Here is a 16,501-nt window from a genome sequence, read left to right as displayed (position 1 = left end):
GCTATAGCTTGAGCCAAGAATCACTCCCCGTTCATAGTCTTTGACAAATAGGATTCAGAAGTGTGCATGAGAAAAACGAGTCAAACACTAAGCATATTTTTGTTCACTGTAGTGTGTGCCAACAGGTAACGGGCATCCATCCATTCAGTGACACACCCAGCTCGTCAACACCATCTATCTTCTGCCAGCAAGGAGAGGCCTCTGCTCCAGGTTATTTAAATAAATGAGCTTCACTGCAGTGCAGCATCTCACATCTACTCCCGAAGCAGACAAGCACCAGCGCAAGGCAGAAGGAAAACATGGGAGGTGAGTGTTTTTTTTCCCCAGCTTTACTTATCAGAGTTACCAAGTTAGCCTTTCTGGGCACGGCTGCTTCCCAGCTGTAGCCACTTTGGAATGGGGGAACCAAGGGGCATATTATCAAGAAACGGCGTTAACATTATCGCCACTTTAACGGCATAAAACTGCAGCTAATTCGGCGATAATGGGGTTGATAATATGCCCTTGTGAATTCCCATAGAAGCCCATGTTCTGGTGTGAACATGGGCTTCTATGGGAATTCTCTACGGCGTATTATCAATCCCATTATCGCCGTTTTAGCAGCAGTTTTCTGCCGCTAAAGCGGCGATTATGTTAACGCCCTGCTTGATAATATGCCTCCGGTTTCGAGATCTGTTCTTGACTCATCATCCTGTAATTCTGGGTTAATTGCTTAAAAGAAGAGTGTCATGTGAACTGGTGCTCATGTAAAGCACTGTTTGCTCGATAAAAAAAAACCTGAAAAAACACTCTTTGGCTCCCAATGACATCCCAGGGTTTTTAAAACTTATCCAACTCTTGGCTCCTTAGTGCTGCTCCGTGTTAGCAGGAAGACCTGAAAACTAAAGAGACAGGGTCGACTCATTTGCATATGGCTGGGTTTGAACTGGGGTGGTGAAGTGAGCTAAAGAACGATGATGGATTCAACCTAGATCTGTGACTGGGGCTGAGCATCTAAAACGTATCAGCGCTCCATCCATCATCTCCTTGTGTTTGCTTTATTCCCAGGTTATTGCAAGGAGAACCAAGTAGCAAACTTGTGCTATCTGCAGGGTCCTTCTTTCCTATGAGTTTTATCCATTTCTGCCAAAACCCTTTCACTCACCAAAGTGTTTATGTTTATACCCTAAGAGGCTCCTCTCCGATCGAGGAAATCCCCCATGGGTGTTGCTGTGGGTGTTCCTACGCAACACCCATGGAACAAGACACATATTGAGATTTACAAGAAATCGTAAATCTGGAGATGCGTCTGAATGCTGTGCGACGCAATGTGGAGAAATGTTTTTATTTCTTCTTATTTTTTTTCTCTTTCATTGCCTGCTGCATTCTACAGCACGCATTAAAACAGGAAAATGCTTGTAGTGATTGTTTTTGTGCAGGAAGGTGCCCCTTACTGCACAAAAACAATCTCCCCACGATGCAGGCATCCTTGCAACATGGTGCAATGGTGCCTGCACCGGCGCATGGCTGCAGTTTGTGCGAGCCAGCGCGGGGGGAAGCACAGAGATGCAACATATTCTTGTAAATATGTTGCATCCCTGTGCTTTCGAAGTGCCGCAGCGTTGCGCAGTCGAAAGGCTTGCGGTTCCACGCTGCAGCACTTCCTTGTAGATCTACCCCAGTATTTTAGGAGTGCGGAGTCTCTGCACATAAAAAGATAGGTCTTTTTATGTGCGGAGACTATGCGCCTGTAAACATACTACTCCTAAATTTGGTTGTGAATAGCAAACAATAGTAAAATTATACAAAAGTATAAGTTTACCCTTGTGAATCAGGCCCCATGAATTTAACTATGAATTTCTCCGAGTTAGTGCATGAGGAGCAGACATCATAGCACAGAAACAGGTTGGAGTTACCGTCATTCTCAAGGATAGACTAGGAACAAACAGGTTGGAGTTACTTGCACTCCTAAGGTTACACTCAGAACAGAGGTTGGGATAGAAAGTTCATGCATATATTAAAGACTCTTAAGTGCTTTATCTTGGCACTACTGTTCATCAGAGAAACACAGAGCTAAAGTCTTTATTCCTGGAGCAGTTACAGTTCTAGCACCAAGGTTGCAGGAAGGGTCCGGAGTTTAAACACACAAGAAGCGCTGGTGTAAATCACAGAGAGGGCATGGAGGAAGTCCCTAGTCTTTGAGGACGCTGAAACATTGCGAAACTGATGAAGCTGAAACTTCCATCTATCTATTTCACAATCTCTTTTGGCTCTCGTCCCATGGGATCTTGCACAAGATCTATTAACCTTACGCGAGGCACGCAGCATAATGGGGGTATGGGTGTGGATTAATATTGTAAAAAGGCTGCAGACTGCTGGCAGTGTATGTTGTTTGACATTTACGATGCATACATTTTATATTCAGTTATTAAAGCAGACCATCAAATGAGTTTGCACTTTGCCAATATGTTATGAAAAAATATTGTATATAATTTCCACCTTTTGAAGTGTCAATTCTTTATTTACTGACAAAAAACTACAAAATAAGCAAATAAAGCAATTTAGTAAGGAGTTCGAACTTTCAAACTGCAAAATGTGAAATACTCAAGAAGAAAAACAAGAAAAAGTCATATTTTTGGGTAATGCTCCAGAGAGATTTAGTAACTGTTGAGGGAATGGTGGAAAGGACAGGGGATGGGAAATCATTCTTGCCATGCCAGGAAATGACGTGGCTTGCTGCACCTCAAGGAAGTCCCTGTTAAGAGAATACTCCATTGACCTGTCGTGACAGTGGCTATTTCTTAGGTCTGATACATTTTATTATACTATATTCAGTCCAGATTGGGTAAATGAAAAATTTAAAAACCTGCTTCGAGAATGAAAACAAAACACATTTTTTACATTATTCATAAAGTAACATATGTGATCTGTATTATAGGTGGTGCCGCACATGTTTTTTTTGCCCTTTTGTAATTCCAAAGTGCCCCAAGGCTGCACAAAGCAGATGGGCATGCCTATTGTGCTCCATGAACACTTTTGATAATATCACTATAGGAAGTCAATATCTGCTTTACTTTCTTCTTAAAATTCCATTTACTAATTGATCCTCTATTTTAATATTTTTCATTACTTCAGATTTGCTAGGATCCATATTTCAATTATTTTATCATTAACACTCTCAACACCTTTGGGAGAAAAGAAGCCCAGCAATGAACCAACAGGTGCAGATTTTGTTTCTTCAAACTAACAAATGTTGCTGCACCATTACCTTAACATCTTGAAGTCCCTGCCTGAAGTGGAATTTTTGGATAGGAACTGAGCTGTGTATTCCTAGGAAATACTTCCACATTGCATTTTATCAAAGTTATGGTCCTGATTGCCAAAGGGTTTCACATCATAAAAGTATGTTTACAGTCAAGGCAGTAGCCAGAAAATTAAAATTCCACTCACTTGCACAATACATATAATCACACAGCAAGCACGAAAGACGAGCAAACATGACCGTCCTTAGGGAAGATCCCTTCACCCTTTCACCCCCTTCCATCTATTTATCCATCCTTTCCCCTTCTACCTCGTTATCCATGCATCTGTAAATCTCTTCAACTTTCCATCCATCCATGCATTCGCTTTCATTTATATACTCAACCTTTCACCCATCCATCAATCATTATATCCATGTGTCCATCTAAATATCCTACCACCTATCCATCCTTCCTCTCTTACCCATCTGTTCACTCTTCATCCATCCATTCATGCACCCTTTACTATATTGATTCTTTCATTCTTCCATTCATTCTTTCACTATTCCATCCATTAATTGTTTCACATTTCCTTCACCCTTCCATCCTTCTTTTCACATTTTCATTTTAATTTTTTTCATGTTTCTCTCCTTCCTTCCTTCCTTTGGACGCTTTTGTAGACACAATGAGTTGGGCAATAGGAAAACGTGAATACTCATCCATGATGACTAGGATGTATTGTCCAGATTTGAATGGCCCAAAAAAGTCTACAGCAACATGCTGCCACACACCCTCCGGCAATGGAGACATTTGCAGCGGTGCAGGATGATCAGATCAAGATGACTATTCGATTGTCTCGTAAGAGCAGGCCATTGGTGGCTACCGACAGTTCCTCCTTCACGTGCTTGAAAGCGGCAAGTTCCTGTCTGTCAATTGAAGTGTTGGGAGGGTTGTCATCTAGATGCCTCCAGTCATTGTTGCGTATGCGACGCTTTACGTCTTGTAGGGTGACATCTTCAAGAGTGGCGTCCAGGATGGCTTCCAGCGGGACGGCTGGTGGCCGTGCCTGATCTACCACAAAGCATACATATTCTTCGGCCACGGACGGTCGGTACTTGGTTGTCTCTATGGGGTGTCTTGACATGTAGTCAGCAGGGTTTTCCGCTTTTCCAGGCTTGTGTATAATCGTATACATGTATTCTTGAAGGCGAAGACCCCAGCGTTCTATTCTCGGCGGCATTTTGGCTCTAGGGTTGCCAAAGATAGTAATGAGGGCTTGATGATCATTAATTAGTGTGAAGTGTTTCCCATACATAAAGATGTGGAAATGCTCACAGGCCCACACAACAGCCAAGCTTTCTTTCTCAGGCTGTGAATATGTCTTCTCCGTCTCAGTCAGGCTTCTGCTGGCATAGACAATTATATATCGTTGGTCACTTTCGGAGTCATACTGAGCTAGAATAGCTCCCAGCCCCACAGGACTGGCGTCAACAGTGATCTCTGTCTTCTTCTTTGGATCAAAGTAAGCCATGGTGTCAGCTGACTCCACAGCCGCTTTAATGTAGTTGAATGCTTGTTCACAGCCTGCAGACCATTTGAACGGGTGACCTTGTTTGGTGAGTTGTCTCAGGGGATAACTGATGGTTTTATAGTCCTGGATATACCGGGCACAGTAACTGGCCATCCCTAGAAAAGAGCAGACATCTCCGGCATCACGAAGACTGGGAGTATCATTCAAGGCAGCCACCTTGTCTGGATCTGGTCTCATCCCTGCCTGTGAGAAAATGTGGCCAAAGAACTTCAACGTGCACTTATGGAAATCACACTTTGCTTTATTTAACGTGAGGTTGGGTTCCATCAATGCATGACAGACTCGTTCCAGGGCGGTGTCATGTTCTTGTGTCGTGGACCCGTAAACAAGGATATCATTACTGTAATTTAGGGCGTTAGGGATGTGATGAATCGTTTTCCGAATAGCTTCCTGAAAGATTTCAGCGGCAGAATACACGCCAAAACTGAGTCTCTTGTACCTGAAGAGACCAATATGCATTGAGAAAGTTGTGATGTAACGTGACTGCTCGTGCAACTCTAGTTGGTAGTAACGTTTGTTAAGATCCAGTTTGGAAAATATCTTTGCTCCGTTCAGTGATGCAATCTTGTCACTGATTTGTGGCTCGGGGTGTCTTTCCCTTTCAATGGCGGTGTTGGGCGCCCTCATATCAACACACAGACGGAATTTGTTCGGTTCACCCTTCTTCGGCACGACTACTACAGGAGAGACCCAGGGTGTAGGTCCATCCGTCCTTTCAATGACTTCAGCTTGGAGCAGATCTTGTAGTTCCTGTTCGACTGCTTGTTGGAGATGAATAGGGATCCGCCTATGATGTTGGGCTACTGGAGCTATTTGTTCGTTAATGTGTAATCGAATCTGACAGTGGGCCATCTTTCCCAGGCCAGCAAATAGTTTGGAAATTTCTGAACCACATCAAGTTCGTCATCTACCTTGTACAAGATGTCCACCAGTCTCAGTCGTTCAGCAGTCGGAAGACTCAAAAGACAGTCAGCCTCTGGCCCTTTAATGACATGGATGTAGGCAGGAATAGTGCGACCTTGATACGTGAGATGCGTTGAAAATTTTCCCAAACAGGGGGGTGGCTTTTTGGACATCCAAGTGTAAACTCTCACATGAGCAGGGCTTAGTTGCGGTGGTGACTTCATCCTCTGATATTCCGTCACTGGCATGTAGTTGAGGGCAGCTGCACTGTCCATCACAAATTTGGTCCAGTGCGTACCAATTTGAATGCTGAGCCGAGGATATTTCTTCAATTGGTCAGGGTCAGCGAGCATACATATATATTCATCACTGTCCTGTGAGATGGGAGACAGTGACCTCGATTCTTGAGAAGGGATGCGTCGGGATCAGTAGCTCCGACGAGACTGGCAGCTGGAGTGGGATGATCCCGTTGATAAGTCTTTATGATCACGTACTGCTTTGATGGTGATGAGTGCTCGATGGTCTAGAGGACCTTTCCTGATCCCTCTGTTTGTCCTTCCTGTAAGTTCCACATACATTCTCGAAGTGGTTCTCTCCTCCACACTTCCTGCATTTTTGACCCATGGCGGGGCATTCTTCTGTGTGGGGAAACTCATAGCCACAGCGGTAGCATTTGAGATGGCGTTCAACTGGAGCTGTGACATCGTCGATTCCCTGGTTGCTGTAACATTTTGCACCGGGATGACCTTGGCTTCACCGGAGAATATCTGCGTGTGTTGCGAGATTGAAGCCTGAATGCTTGTTCACGCTTTTCACTTCTTCCGGCTTCCATCTTCTTGGCATGTTCTTCAGCCTGATCATGCACCCGTGTCATCTGGGTTGCTGTAACATTTTGCACCGGGATGACCTTGGCTTCACTGGAGAATATCTGCGTGTGTTGCGAGATTGAAGCCTGAAAGCTTGTTCACGCTTTTCACTTCTTCCGGCTTCCATCTTCTTGACATGTTCTTCAGCCTGATCATGCACCCGTGTCATCTCCTAAATTTCGTCCAGCGAATAGCTTTTCTTCAGTAGCTTCCGCCGCAGTGATTCAGACTGACAGCCTTAGATGACTCTCAGATGAAGGGCATCCTCAGTCGAAAAAGAATCAAACTCGCAATATCGAGACGTGTGATGTAAGCGCACATGGGCTCTTCTTTTTCTTGAGGTTAAACGTGTATCTCTCATAGTCAATATTCCTTTTGTGCAAAAATTTCCGGTTCAGTGCGTCACACACATCAGATTTGGCCGACATCTTTTCCTATTAGATTCCGTAGTGCTATCAGCTGTTGACCGGCTTTGGTCACGTGCGAACCCTTCATGAAGTCTTCGAAGTCTTCAAGCCACTCCTTCCAACGTAGACCCATACCTCCTCATGTTTCAAGGACTAAGGGTTCCGGTGGATGGAAAAACGACACTCCAAGCACCCCCATTTGTCCAGCATAGGCTTGCGCCGGGCCCGCTTGAGGAGGTGGTGTGGTAGACATGGTGATGAGGCGGTCGTCTATCACACCTGACCACTGACAAAGACGACAGTTCCCTCTGTTGCGTCAGACAAAACACACTCCAAACCTCCACCGGACGTGTTAGACTTGAACTTGGGAGGGCTTGATTCAACCACCATACACTAGAACACACCCCAGCTGAATTCGAAAGCTTCTCGATTTGCGTTTACCAGTGCTCGATGATTTTCCAGCTGTGGAATTGAATTTATTAGTGTTTGATGGATTTCAGGTTTTCAAATTAGATTCACCAATGCTTGATGATTTTCCTATTTTCCAGTTGCATTTGCAAATGCTCAATGATTTTTGATTGCTCACTTGAATTTACCAATGCTTGATCATTTGCTGAAGTTACAATTGAATATGCCAATGCTTGATCATTTGTTAGGCCCTCCACCTGACTTCAAAATGGCCACCGGGACTCCCTCGCAGGGGATTGGAGCAGGCGCCTGACTCCAAGATGGCCACCACGAACTCTCGCACCCCATGAGATTTGGCCACATTCACACCTGCAGCAGCTCCTCCATCAATCAGACCTCCCCAGCAGCCGAGGGACAAACGAGGACACTTACCCACAGGTATTGGACCCGGTAGCTCGCGACTGGGGTGGGCTCCCAGCTCGCTCTCATGCAGTGCAGCAACGCGAGACCTCTGCAGCACCACAACGTCGGGGGGGGGTTACAAACGCCCGCACTTGTCTTTCGCCATTCCATGGCGGGGGGGCTCACAATACCCCTCACTCCAGCAGCGGGCATACGCGACCGGGGTAGGCACCTGGACAGTACCACGGAGAACGGTGCAGAGCGCTCCACGCACTCGCGCAGTGCTTCCAGCGCTGAGAGGGGACAAAATCCACGCCGCGTGAGTCGCGACCACCCTCGTCGTCAGCTGTAGTGTCCTGGCCACAGAGGACACAAACTCAGGTGAGTGAATTACTTCTGGTTTATTTAAATGCACGTCCACTCTCTTACAATCCCCGACTTTAACTGACTCTTTCCCTCCTCTTCCACCATCCCTCCCTTATCCCGCCTCCTCAGCTGAGGGCGTCCTAGTGCCCACGGTGTAATACAAACATTACACCAGTCAGCAAGCATTTTGACTTCAGGAAAATAACATACATCTGCACCCGTGGCCCATGCAGGTAAGAGTGATGAGGTAGGAGGCCCGAGGTGTCAGGCGACGACGATGGAAAATAACATTTTAAAAAACGACTTACCCTGCACTCGCTGAATTGCCGGATTTGTGATGCGGCGAGCATTAGGTAAGTAGGGGCATATTACCAACAACTAGCGATAATTATCGCTATGTTGGCTTAGCGGTAATATTTTTAACGCCGAGCTCCGGCGATTTTTATCGCTTAGGAACCTTGCTATTATCAAGGTTTATCTCCTAAGGGATAAAAATCGTCCGAAATGCATGAATATCGCTGAAAAGTCAGCGATATTCATGCATTACCGAGCTAATGCTCTTAGCCATGTTATCCACCTACCATTGGATAACATGGCTAAGAACTGCTCAGGGGCAGGTGTTAGCTTTTGGAGATATTAGCGCTTAGAGCGAATATCTCCAAAAGTTGGTAATAGGAGATAGCGATGTTAGCGACTGTTTACAGTCGCTAACATCTTGGCACGCCCACTTTGCATGTCATTAGTGATAAATTTCACTGACATGCAAAGCGGGGCCCAAGATGGTCGTTATCTCCTACTAGCTGTCGCTAACTGGTGTTAGCGACAGCTAGGTAATAGGGAGATCATTTTATCTCCGCTTTCTTGGTTTTTAAAGCCAAAAAAGCGGAGATAAATCCCCTTGATAATATGCCCCATAGTTTTCTTTTTTTTAAATGTTATTTTCCCTCATCATCTGTCGACTCCCCCACCTCATCGCTTTTACTTGCACTGGCCGCGGCTGTACATTTAATTTTGTTGACATTATATAATTATTCAGGGCCAGCTTTAGAGCGGTGTGACAATCACTTTCGGTCTCCCCCCCCTACCTCCCCCCCGGACCCCCTCCTCGGATTCCATCATGACCACCATGCAAAAGTGCCCCTCATCTCGCCATAGCACCCTCTCTCACATGCATTTTCTTTGTTTTAAGGCACTGGTAAAGGCTGACTTTACTAGTAAGAATCTACATCTACCCACCTGAACAAACCCTTCCCAGCAACATTCGGAATAGATAATAAAAGATGGGGAAAAAAACAGACTGTCCTAACCTATTTTATGAAGTTTGCATGCAGCTCTTTGATGACAATTCGTAACATACACCGTTCTATATTAGGGTTGTATCTTATGAACTGCTCTAACAAATGGATCTCTGTGGCAAAAGCAGTAATCCACTCAGCTATCCACATAAAGCACAGATCTGTGATCTGCATGGTATGCGTTCTTTGCATCAGGCAAACCCTCTGCGCTACTTTATGAAGAGTCAAAACTGCCCCTAGACAATTGTTCAAACAAGCTGGCCGACGCTAATACAACTAGAGTGTGTGTTATAAGAATTAGGTGAGCCCATAGTAAATATCCCTGCTAGAATACGTTCTAAGTTGAGGTAATAATTGTTCATTTTACATAAATCGTGATTATGAGCCCCCACCTATAGAGCAAAAATGATTGCTTTCCTTTGCCCACGTTTAAACAATGGTTCTCGAATACAAGGTTTGGATTGCATCCAAGAGCCTAGGTTCCATTGTAGTAATCTTGTTCCACAACATCATTCTCTTAACTAAATCAAAAGCAGATTTAAAGTCAAGAAAACAGCCAACTAAAGGGCTGAATCTTTCATTGAGGCATTATGAGGCAGGGGTGCTATTACCAAACAATTGTGAGTGAATGAATGCCCTTCCCTAAAACCTGTCTAAGGACAGAGCAATACCTGTGATGTATTGACCCAAACTATAAAACAATGGTATAAATCTTTATCTGGCATTTTGTTGACAGGGCTATGCATGGGCAAAAGCCTACAGTTGGAGAGGTCATCATTATCTCTGTTTTCAAACATCGGTACACACAGTGCCACTTTCCAGGTTACAGTCATTGGGTCATATGTATCATGCATTTTACCGGTCGCAAACAGCCCGATTCACAGAATCAGGCCATTTGCGACCGGTAAAATGCATTTTGGTATGTATGGATTTCAATTTGCGATTCGGTAACATGTTACCGAAGCAGAGTTTGGAATTGCGAATACATACCAATTCAGTATTGGGAAGGGATGTGTTTAGGGCGTCCCTTCCTAATACTGAATCGCAGAAGTATGTAAGAATGTTTTGTGACCAAAATGCAATTGCAAAACATTTGCATTATATTACCTATTTCAAGTAGGTGGTTGCCCATCTGTAAATGGTAAGGGGCCCCCAAGGGACCCATTCCCCTTTCAGAATGGTAGCAAAAACGTTTTTTTCAGAGCAGGCAGTGGTCCCACGGACCACTGCCTGCTGAAAAAAATTAATAGACATCTTTTCATTTATCTTTTCAAATGCAAGCTGCTTTTCCTTACGGAAAATGGGCTGCAATAAAAACAAGCATTGGTAAATGCATTAGGTTTCACCTATGTGATTAATAATAAGCTGTTTGTGCAGGCAAAACCTCAAAATAAAGATATTCGACTTGATATCCAAGTTGATTTACAGTACTCGGTTCAGTGCCCGAGCAACATAAAACCTGAGGAGAAAATGTATACAAGGCCATTTATTTATATTCTATGCAAAACATAGCCAGTAGATGGCAGTGTTGTCCAGTTCTTCTAATATGGGGAGAAAGCGAGGTAAAATCTTCACACGGCTCGCAGGCACACTGATATAACTGCCCAAAACAAAGTAATAAGATTGAGTTAAATAACTTAAGTCTACATAAAATGTAGAGTGAGATCAAATGAATACTTCTAAGTGGGTTCACGATGAAAAGACCAGGGGCCTCATTTATGAGGCTGTGCGTCACTTTTACGCCGCCTGTGCGTCACTTTTTGTGACGCACCAGTGGCATAAAAAATGCGCCTTGTTGCGCCATATTTACAAAGTGACGCATCTAGGTAGATGCGTCACTCTGTAAACACCTGCGCCACATTATACCTGCGCCAGGTATAATGTATGCAAGGGGGGCGTATTGACGCAAGAAAGGTCGTAGAAGTGACGCAGTGAAATCTATGAGATTTCACTGTGTCACTACTAGGACGTGGTTGTGTCAAAATCTTAGGTCTGCCTCACAGCAGGCGTAAGACTGACGCAGGCCCTTGAAAGGATGCATTGCTGGAGTTGCGTCACTTGCAGAAATACTGACATATCTGTCCTTGCGCAATGATGCGTCATATTGTAAATATGACGCATCATTGGGGTCGCAAGGAGGGCGCAATGAAAGTGACGCATCGCTGTTTTCACGCAGCGATGCGTCACTTTTCATAAATGAGGCCCCAGGAATGTAACACAGCTGTTTCCATGCATGCAGCCAGGGAAGTAAAAAAAAGTTCCACACAGCAGCGATAGACACATTAATTTGCTACAGCAAACTGATGAGAGCACCCTTTTAATATATATTAAATACAAAGGATTTCACATGCACATTTGAAGCGCTGTACAGGCAAAACCTCAAAAAATATTGCTTTATTTAACGGCAATCACGACATGTTGGTCTGCTGACCCCAGTAGGCCACCATCCCTGTGATTTTAGCAATGCCTAATGGGTCACAAATTTCAACCTACCTCATTAATATTCATGAGGTAGGTCGATTTGCGACCCACTAGGAATCACTAAATGAAACTCATGGAATTTCATACATTAGAAATAGCGATGACCTAATTGTGATATGCAGAAAATCGCAATTAGGTAATCACTATTTCCACTATTTATACATGTGGCCCATAGTTCCATGTGCTAATACTACTTTTCAGCCAGGCCTCAAAATTGTTGCCCACCTTTCAGAATTCCATTTTATTCTCGCACTATATCACACGTCGCTGCCCGCAGATTTACACATTTTCATTGTATTAATACATTTTTCACTGCACCTAAACCTATCTCCCCTCAATCAATCTTGATCATTCTTGAGAGGAGATAACCTAATTACCACCTATAAATGTTTAAGATAAAAAAATCTGAGTTCCCTGATAATGTTGGAACTGTAGCACAGGATTCATTGTGGACAATACCACACCGAGACCTGCCTTCCTTATAAGCTACCTCTTAAATCCAGTGGAGCCAGTAAAAACAGTTACCGGCTCCATCTGAAGCTGTAACTTGAAGAGAAGGAGACCTCTCCATGAGGGTGGAGGTGCCACCGGTTCCTGCCTCAATACAAGGATAGCCACCCATTACCAACAGGTAACTGCAGGACTCAGCTGCTCTGGTTATATGAGAGACTGAGGAACATAAGTGAAAACTACTGCTAAAGATATTGAACTGAGTGGATCAATTAACTTTTGAGAACTTTTTTCAGCAAACTGTACCTGAGCCAGAACCAAAAGGATGTTTCATGTGAACCGGTGTAAGGGCCCGATTCACAGAAATAACTTAAGACAAAATCCTAAACTTACTACCATTTTCATATTCACAGAAGACACTTACTCATTTTGGTATTAACAAAAGACACTTACTCATTTCGGTATTCACAGAAGTTAGGAGTCCTAAGTTTAGGACTCCTAAATGCCTTCTGTGAATACCAAATGTCTTAAAGTTGGGTTGTTTCTAAATTTAGTAGTAGGAAAGTTAGGACTCCTAACTTTAAGACTCCTAAATGCCTTCTGTGAATACCGAAAGTCTTAAAATTAGGATTTTTCTTAATTTAGTAGTAGTAAAGTTGAGAAAAATCCAAATTTTAAGACTTTCGGTATTCACAGAAGGCATTTAGGAGTCCTAAAGTTACGACTCCTAACTTCTGTGAATACTGAAAGGAGTAAGTGCCTTCTGTGAATACCAAAATGAGTAAGTGCCTTTTGTGAATACCAAAATGGTAGTAAGTTAAGGATTTTGTCTTAAGTTAGTTCTGTGAATCGGGCCCTAAGTGATATACCTAGAGTGATTTCACAGTAAGCATCATGACAATGAGAGAAGAGGTTGAGGAAGATGGTGAACCACTTCCTGCCCTACGGCACAGTGACGTGAAGGATGGTTCTGTGGCTGGGTACAAAATACCCCCTAGCTGACTTATGAACAGCAAAAAGTATGTAGAGAGGTGCAGTGATGATTTTCCCATCTTTTTTCACTAGCTGTAGAGTTGACACATTTCATAGATAAATGTGGACAAAGGGCTGTAACTGGTATCACCAGCCCCACTGGCCCTACTGAAATTAAGAGGCCTCTTGGAACAAGGGCCTAAGAAGGTGATCTGCACTGCAGAATGGCAGTTGACATTTGAGAATATGAAGGCAGCACTATGCAAGGTACATGTGTTGAAAGTACTTCACTGTGGTCAGCCATTCATTGTGCAGACCCGCCCAAGATTTAACGAATTTGGATGGCAAAGTTTGCAGCATAAAAAAAGCGAACTTTGTGGCATAAAATCTAAAAATTCACAGTATTTTTACAGGGGGCAAAAAAGGTGCCTGTCTCAAAAACATTGAAGGCGTATGTTCTGTCACTGCTGGAGAAGATTGCAGTATGTAACGTTGCACAGTCTCCAGCAGCACAGGGCCTGGAACCGGAGAGTGTCTGATGCCAAAGAGAGTAGAATACAATATGACACAACCTATTTTTGGCATCAGACAACTTGTGTGTGCAGGGCAGTAGGGGCAGTAGGGGCAGGGGGTTGGGGCAGCATAAAAGGTTGAGAGTATATTTAAAGAAAAAGAAGAAGACATGGTGGAGGTTAAGGATTAATAGGAGACAAGGGTGGTCGAAGGAGAGGAGTGCAGTGGGGTCAAGAGAGCCTTTCAACGGCCTGCACAGTCTGCAAGGGGAACACAAACGTGTGAGGCAGGCTGCATGCTAATCGCACAAGAGGGGGCTCTGTGCAATTTAAAGGCAGGTGACAGAGGAATTTAACACCTCTGCTGCCTTCTGGCCTGATGCTTGCCCTCCCTTTACTGGCTCAGCTGCAGCACATAGCCAGTAAAGAGAGGGTGAACACCTTGGTTTTTTTTTGTGAACACATTTCGCAGGCACTTTTGTAAAAAACGCAGTATTTTTACAAAAGCGCCGATTTTGCAATTGTTTTGCAAATCGCGAAATCCTGGGTCAGCCTGATGACGCTGATATAGAGTTTTCAGTGCCCTTTAATATCTGCAGATTGCTTCTTATGGAACAGAGCTGGGAAGCCATTGAAAAGGAACTCTTTGCTATAGTGTGGGCTTTTGAGATGGTTCTGGTCTTACTTGTTTGGTACTAGTACCACAGAGAACTCAAAAGCTGCTGTGTAAACAGGGCTGGTGTCTGTCAGACAACCAGTATTCCAGAGTTGTGGGGGCATCACTTGATGTTAACACTTTGAGGTGGAAAAACTGAGGTTCTGCCTGAAAACCCTACAAGACTTCCTGACTGCTGAGAGAGGGAAGGAGCATGCCTAGCCCTGCAGGAGGAAAGACTGCCTAGGAAGAGAGGTCTAGTGTGTTTCTGGCATATGGAGCACTAAGAGGGATACTGAATTGTAGCAGGAAAGACTGTGATGTCCTGCAGCCTGCAGTTGACCGAGTCAGGGTGTGCAGCCATTGATGAGAAGAAGGAGTTCAAATCATCATCAATTAGAAGCCCTTCATGACCTGGAGGTTGCACCTGCCCTCAAAGCCAAGAGAAGACTCGCCTGGAGGCTGCAACCTTCGTAAACTGAGTGACAGCCTGCAGTCCACCCCAGAAGGATTGGCATCACCAATGTAAGCCACTTTCCTAAGCCCATGAAGATCACCCTGTAAGATAGCCGCAGCGGTACCTTGCAACAAAGGAGCACGGGCATATTATCAAGGATCGGTGTTAAAATGATCGCCATTTTATCGGCAGGAAACTGCCGATAAAACGGCGATAATGGGCTTGATAACTAGCCCTTCTTAATTCCCATAGAAGCCCATGTTGACACCAGAACATGGGCTTCTATGGGAATTAACAAGGGCGTATTATCAAGCCCATTATCGCCGTTTTATCGGCAGTTTCCTGCCGATAAAACGGCGATAATTTTAACACCGGTCCTTGATAATATGCCCCGACATGCCAGAATGCTGCCGATCACTCAAGGTAGATTCGCTGGACCTAGCTGCACCTGGCAAAGAAACAGACTGAGGCACAAGAGTGAAATCATCCATGAATTAGAATTTAGGCCAGAAGGCCAATAAAGACTTTGAATTGAGTTGATGCATTAATGCGTGAGAATGTTTTTAGGGATCTGCACTAAAGTCTAATCCCAAAGTACTGAGCAGAAGGTACCTTATTGGAGGGAGCCCAGTTATCATGCAGGAAGGGGGGATGTAGAACTTTGCATTTACTGCACAACTTATGCCAAACTTGTGTAATATATATTAATTACATTGTATAGGTCCTCATTACAAGCGGGATAATTATTTCCAATATGTATGGTCACTGCATGTTGGAAACATTTTTGTGAAATATATCGATGGGAAAAATACCAAATATTTATGAGAACATGCGGATTTTGGTGAAGTTATCCCCAAATGTGCATGTTATCACAAACAAACATGTGAGAGACAATACTTATCGCACTTGTTCTATACAAAACAATTTGTTTTTTGTCAGATAAATGAATAACACATCCGGTAATGGTGTACTCGAAATAATCGCTCAAGTATGAAGTTCTGCTTTAAGATTAAAAATATTGAATTTTTTATAAAGATGAGTACTGGGCTGAACATCACATTACTAAGTCTATTGTTCATTAAGTTCTAAGTTCTTGACCCACCACCAGGGCACAAATCCTAACAAAGAAGTGGGGGGACGCTCAAAGACATGGAGTGACATTACGACCGGAGGTGATGTCACGAAAGGTACAAAAACGAAGGGGCTGATTTACAGTAACTGGCACATCCCTGCATATCAGCAGGGATGCACCACTTATTGTGCGTCACAGCTCCGCCACCATGAATGCGCCGCATTTACAATGCAGTAAAAGTTACAGGAGTGTGACCCATATACCAAATCAGGACTAGGTAAGGAAGGTGCATTCAAGAAACAATGTCCCGCTAGGTAATGATATACAGTCAATTAATTATGCATGCACATTGCATTGCTAGCAAGGAAAAATGAGAACACTCTTTGAATTGAGACAAGATATTTAATCATCTTATTTTATGATGCAAGTTCATGGTCAGTAGTATA

At 43.9% G+C, this 16,501-nt stretch overlaps 1 protein-coding gene across 1 annotated transcript in view; it reads left to right on the top strand.

Annotated features, from left to right (window-relative positions):
• The first annotated feature begins 209 nt into the window (after positions 1-209).
• Positions 210-16,501, top strand: part of LOC144769045 (protein-glutamine gamma-glutamyltransferase E-like) — a 305,940-nt gene continuing 289,648 nt past the window's right edge. Inside the window, exon 1 of the mRNA XM_078653040.1 lies at positions 210-306. Coding sequence (XP_078509166.1) covers positions 300-306 — 7 coding nt within the window. The 5' untranslated portion in view covers positions 210-299. The remainder of the gene's footprint in view (positions 307-16,501) is intronic.

The sequence above is a fragment of the Lissotriton helveticus genome, chromosome 7 (genome assembly GCF_964261635.1).
Source record: "Lissotriton helveticus chromosome 7, aLisHel1.1, whole genome shotgun sequence".
Lineage (NCBI taxonomy): Eukaryota > Metazoa > Chordata > Amphibia > Caudata > Salamandridae > Lissotriton > Lissotriton helveticus.
This window is presented reverse-complemented; position numbering and strand designations above follow the sequence as displayed.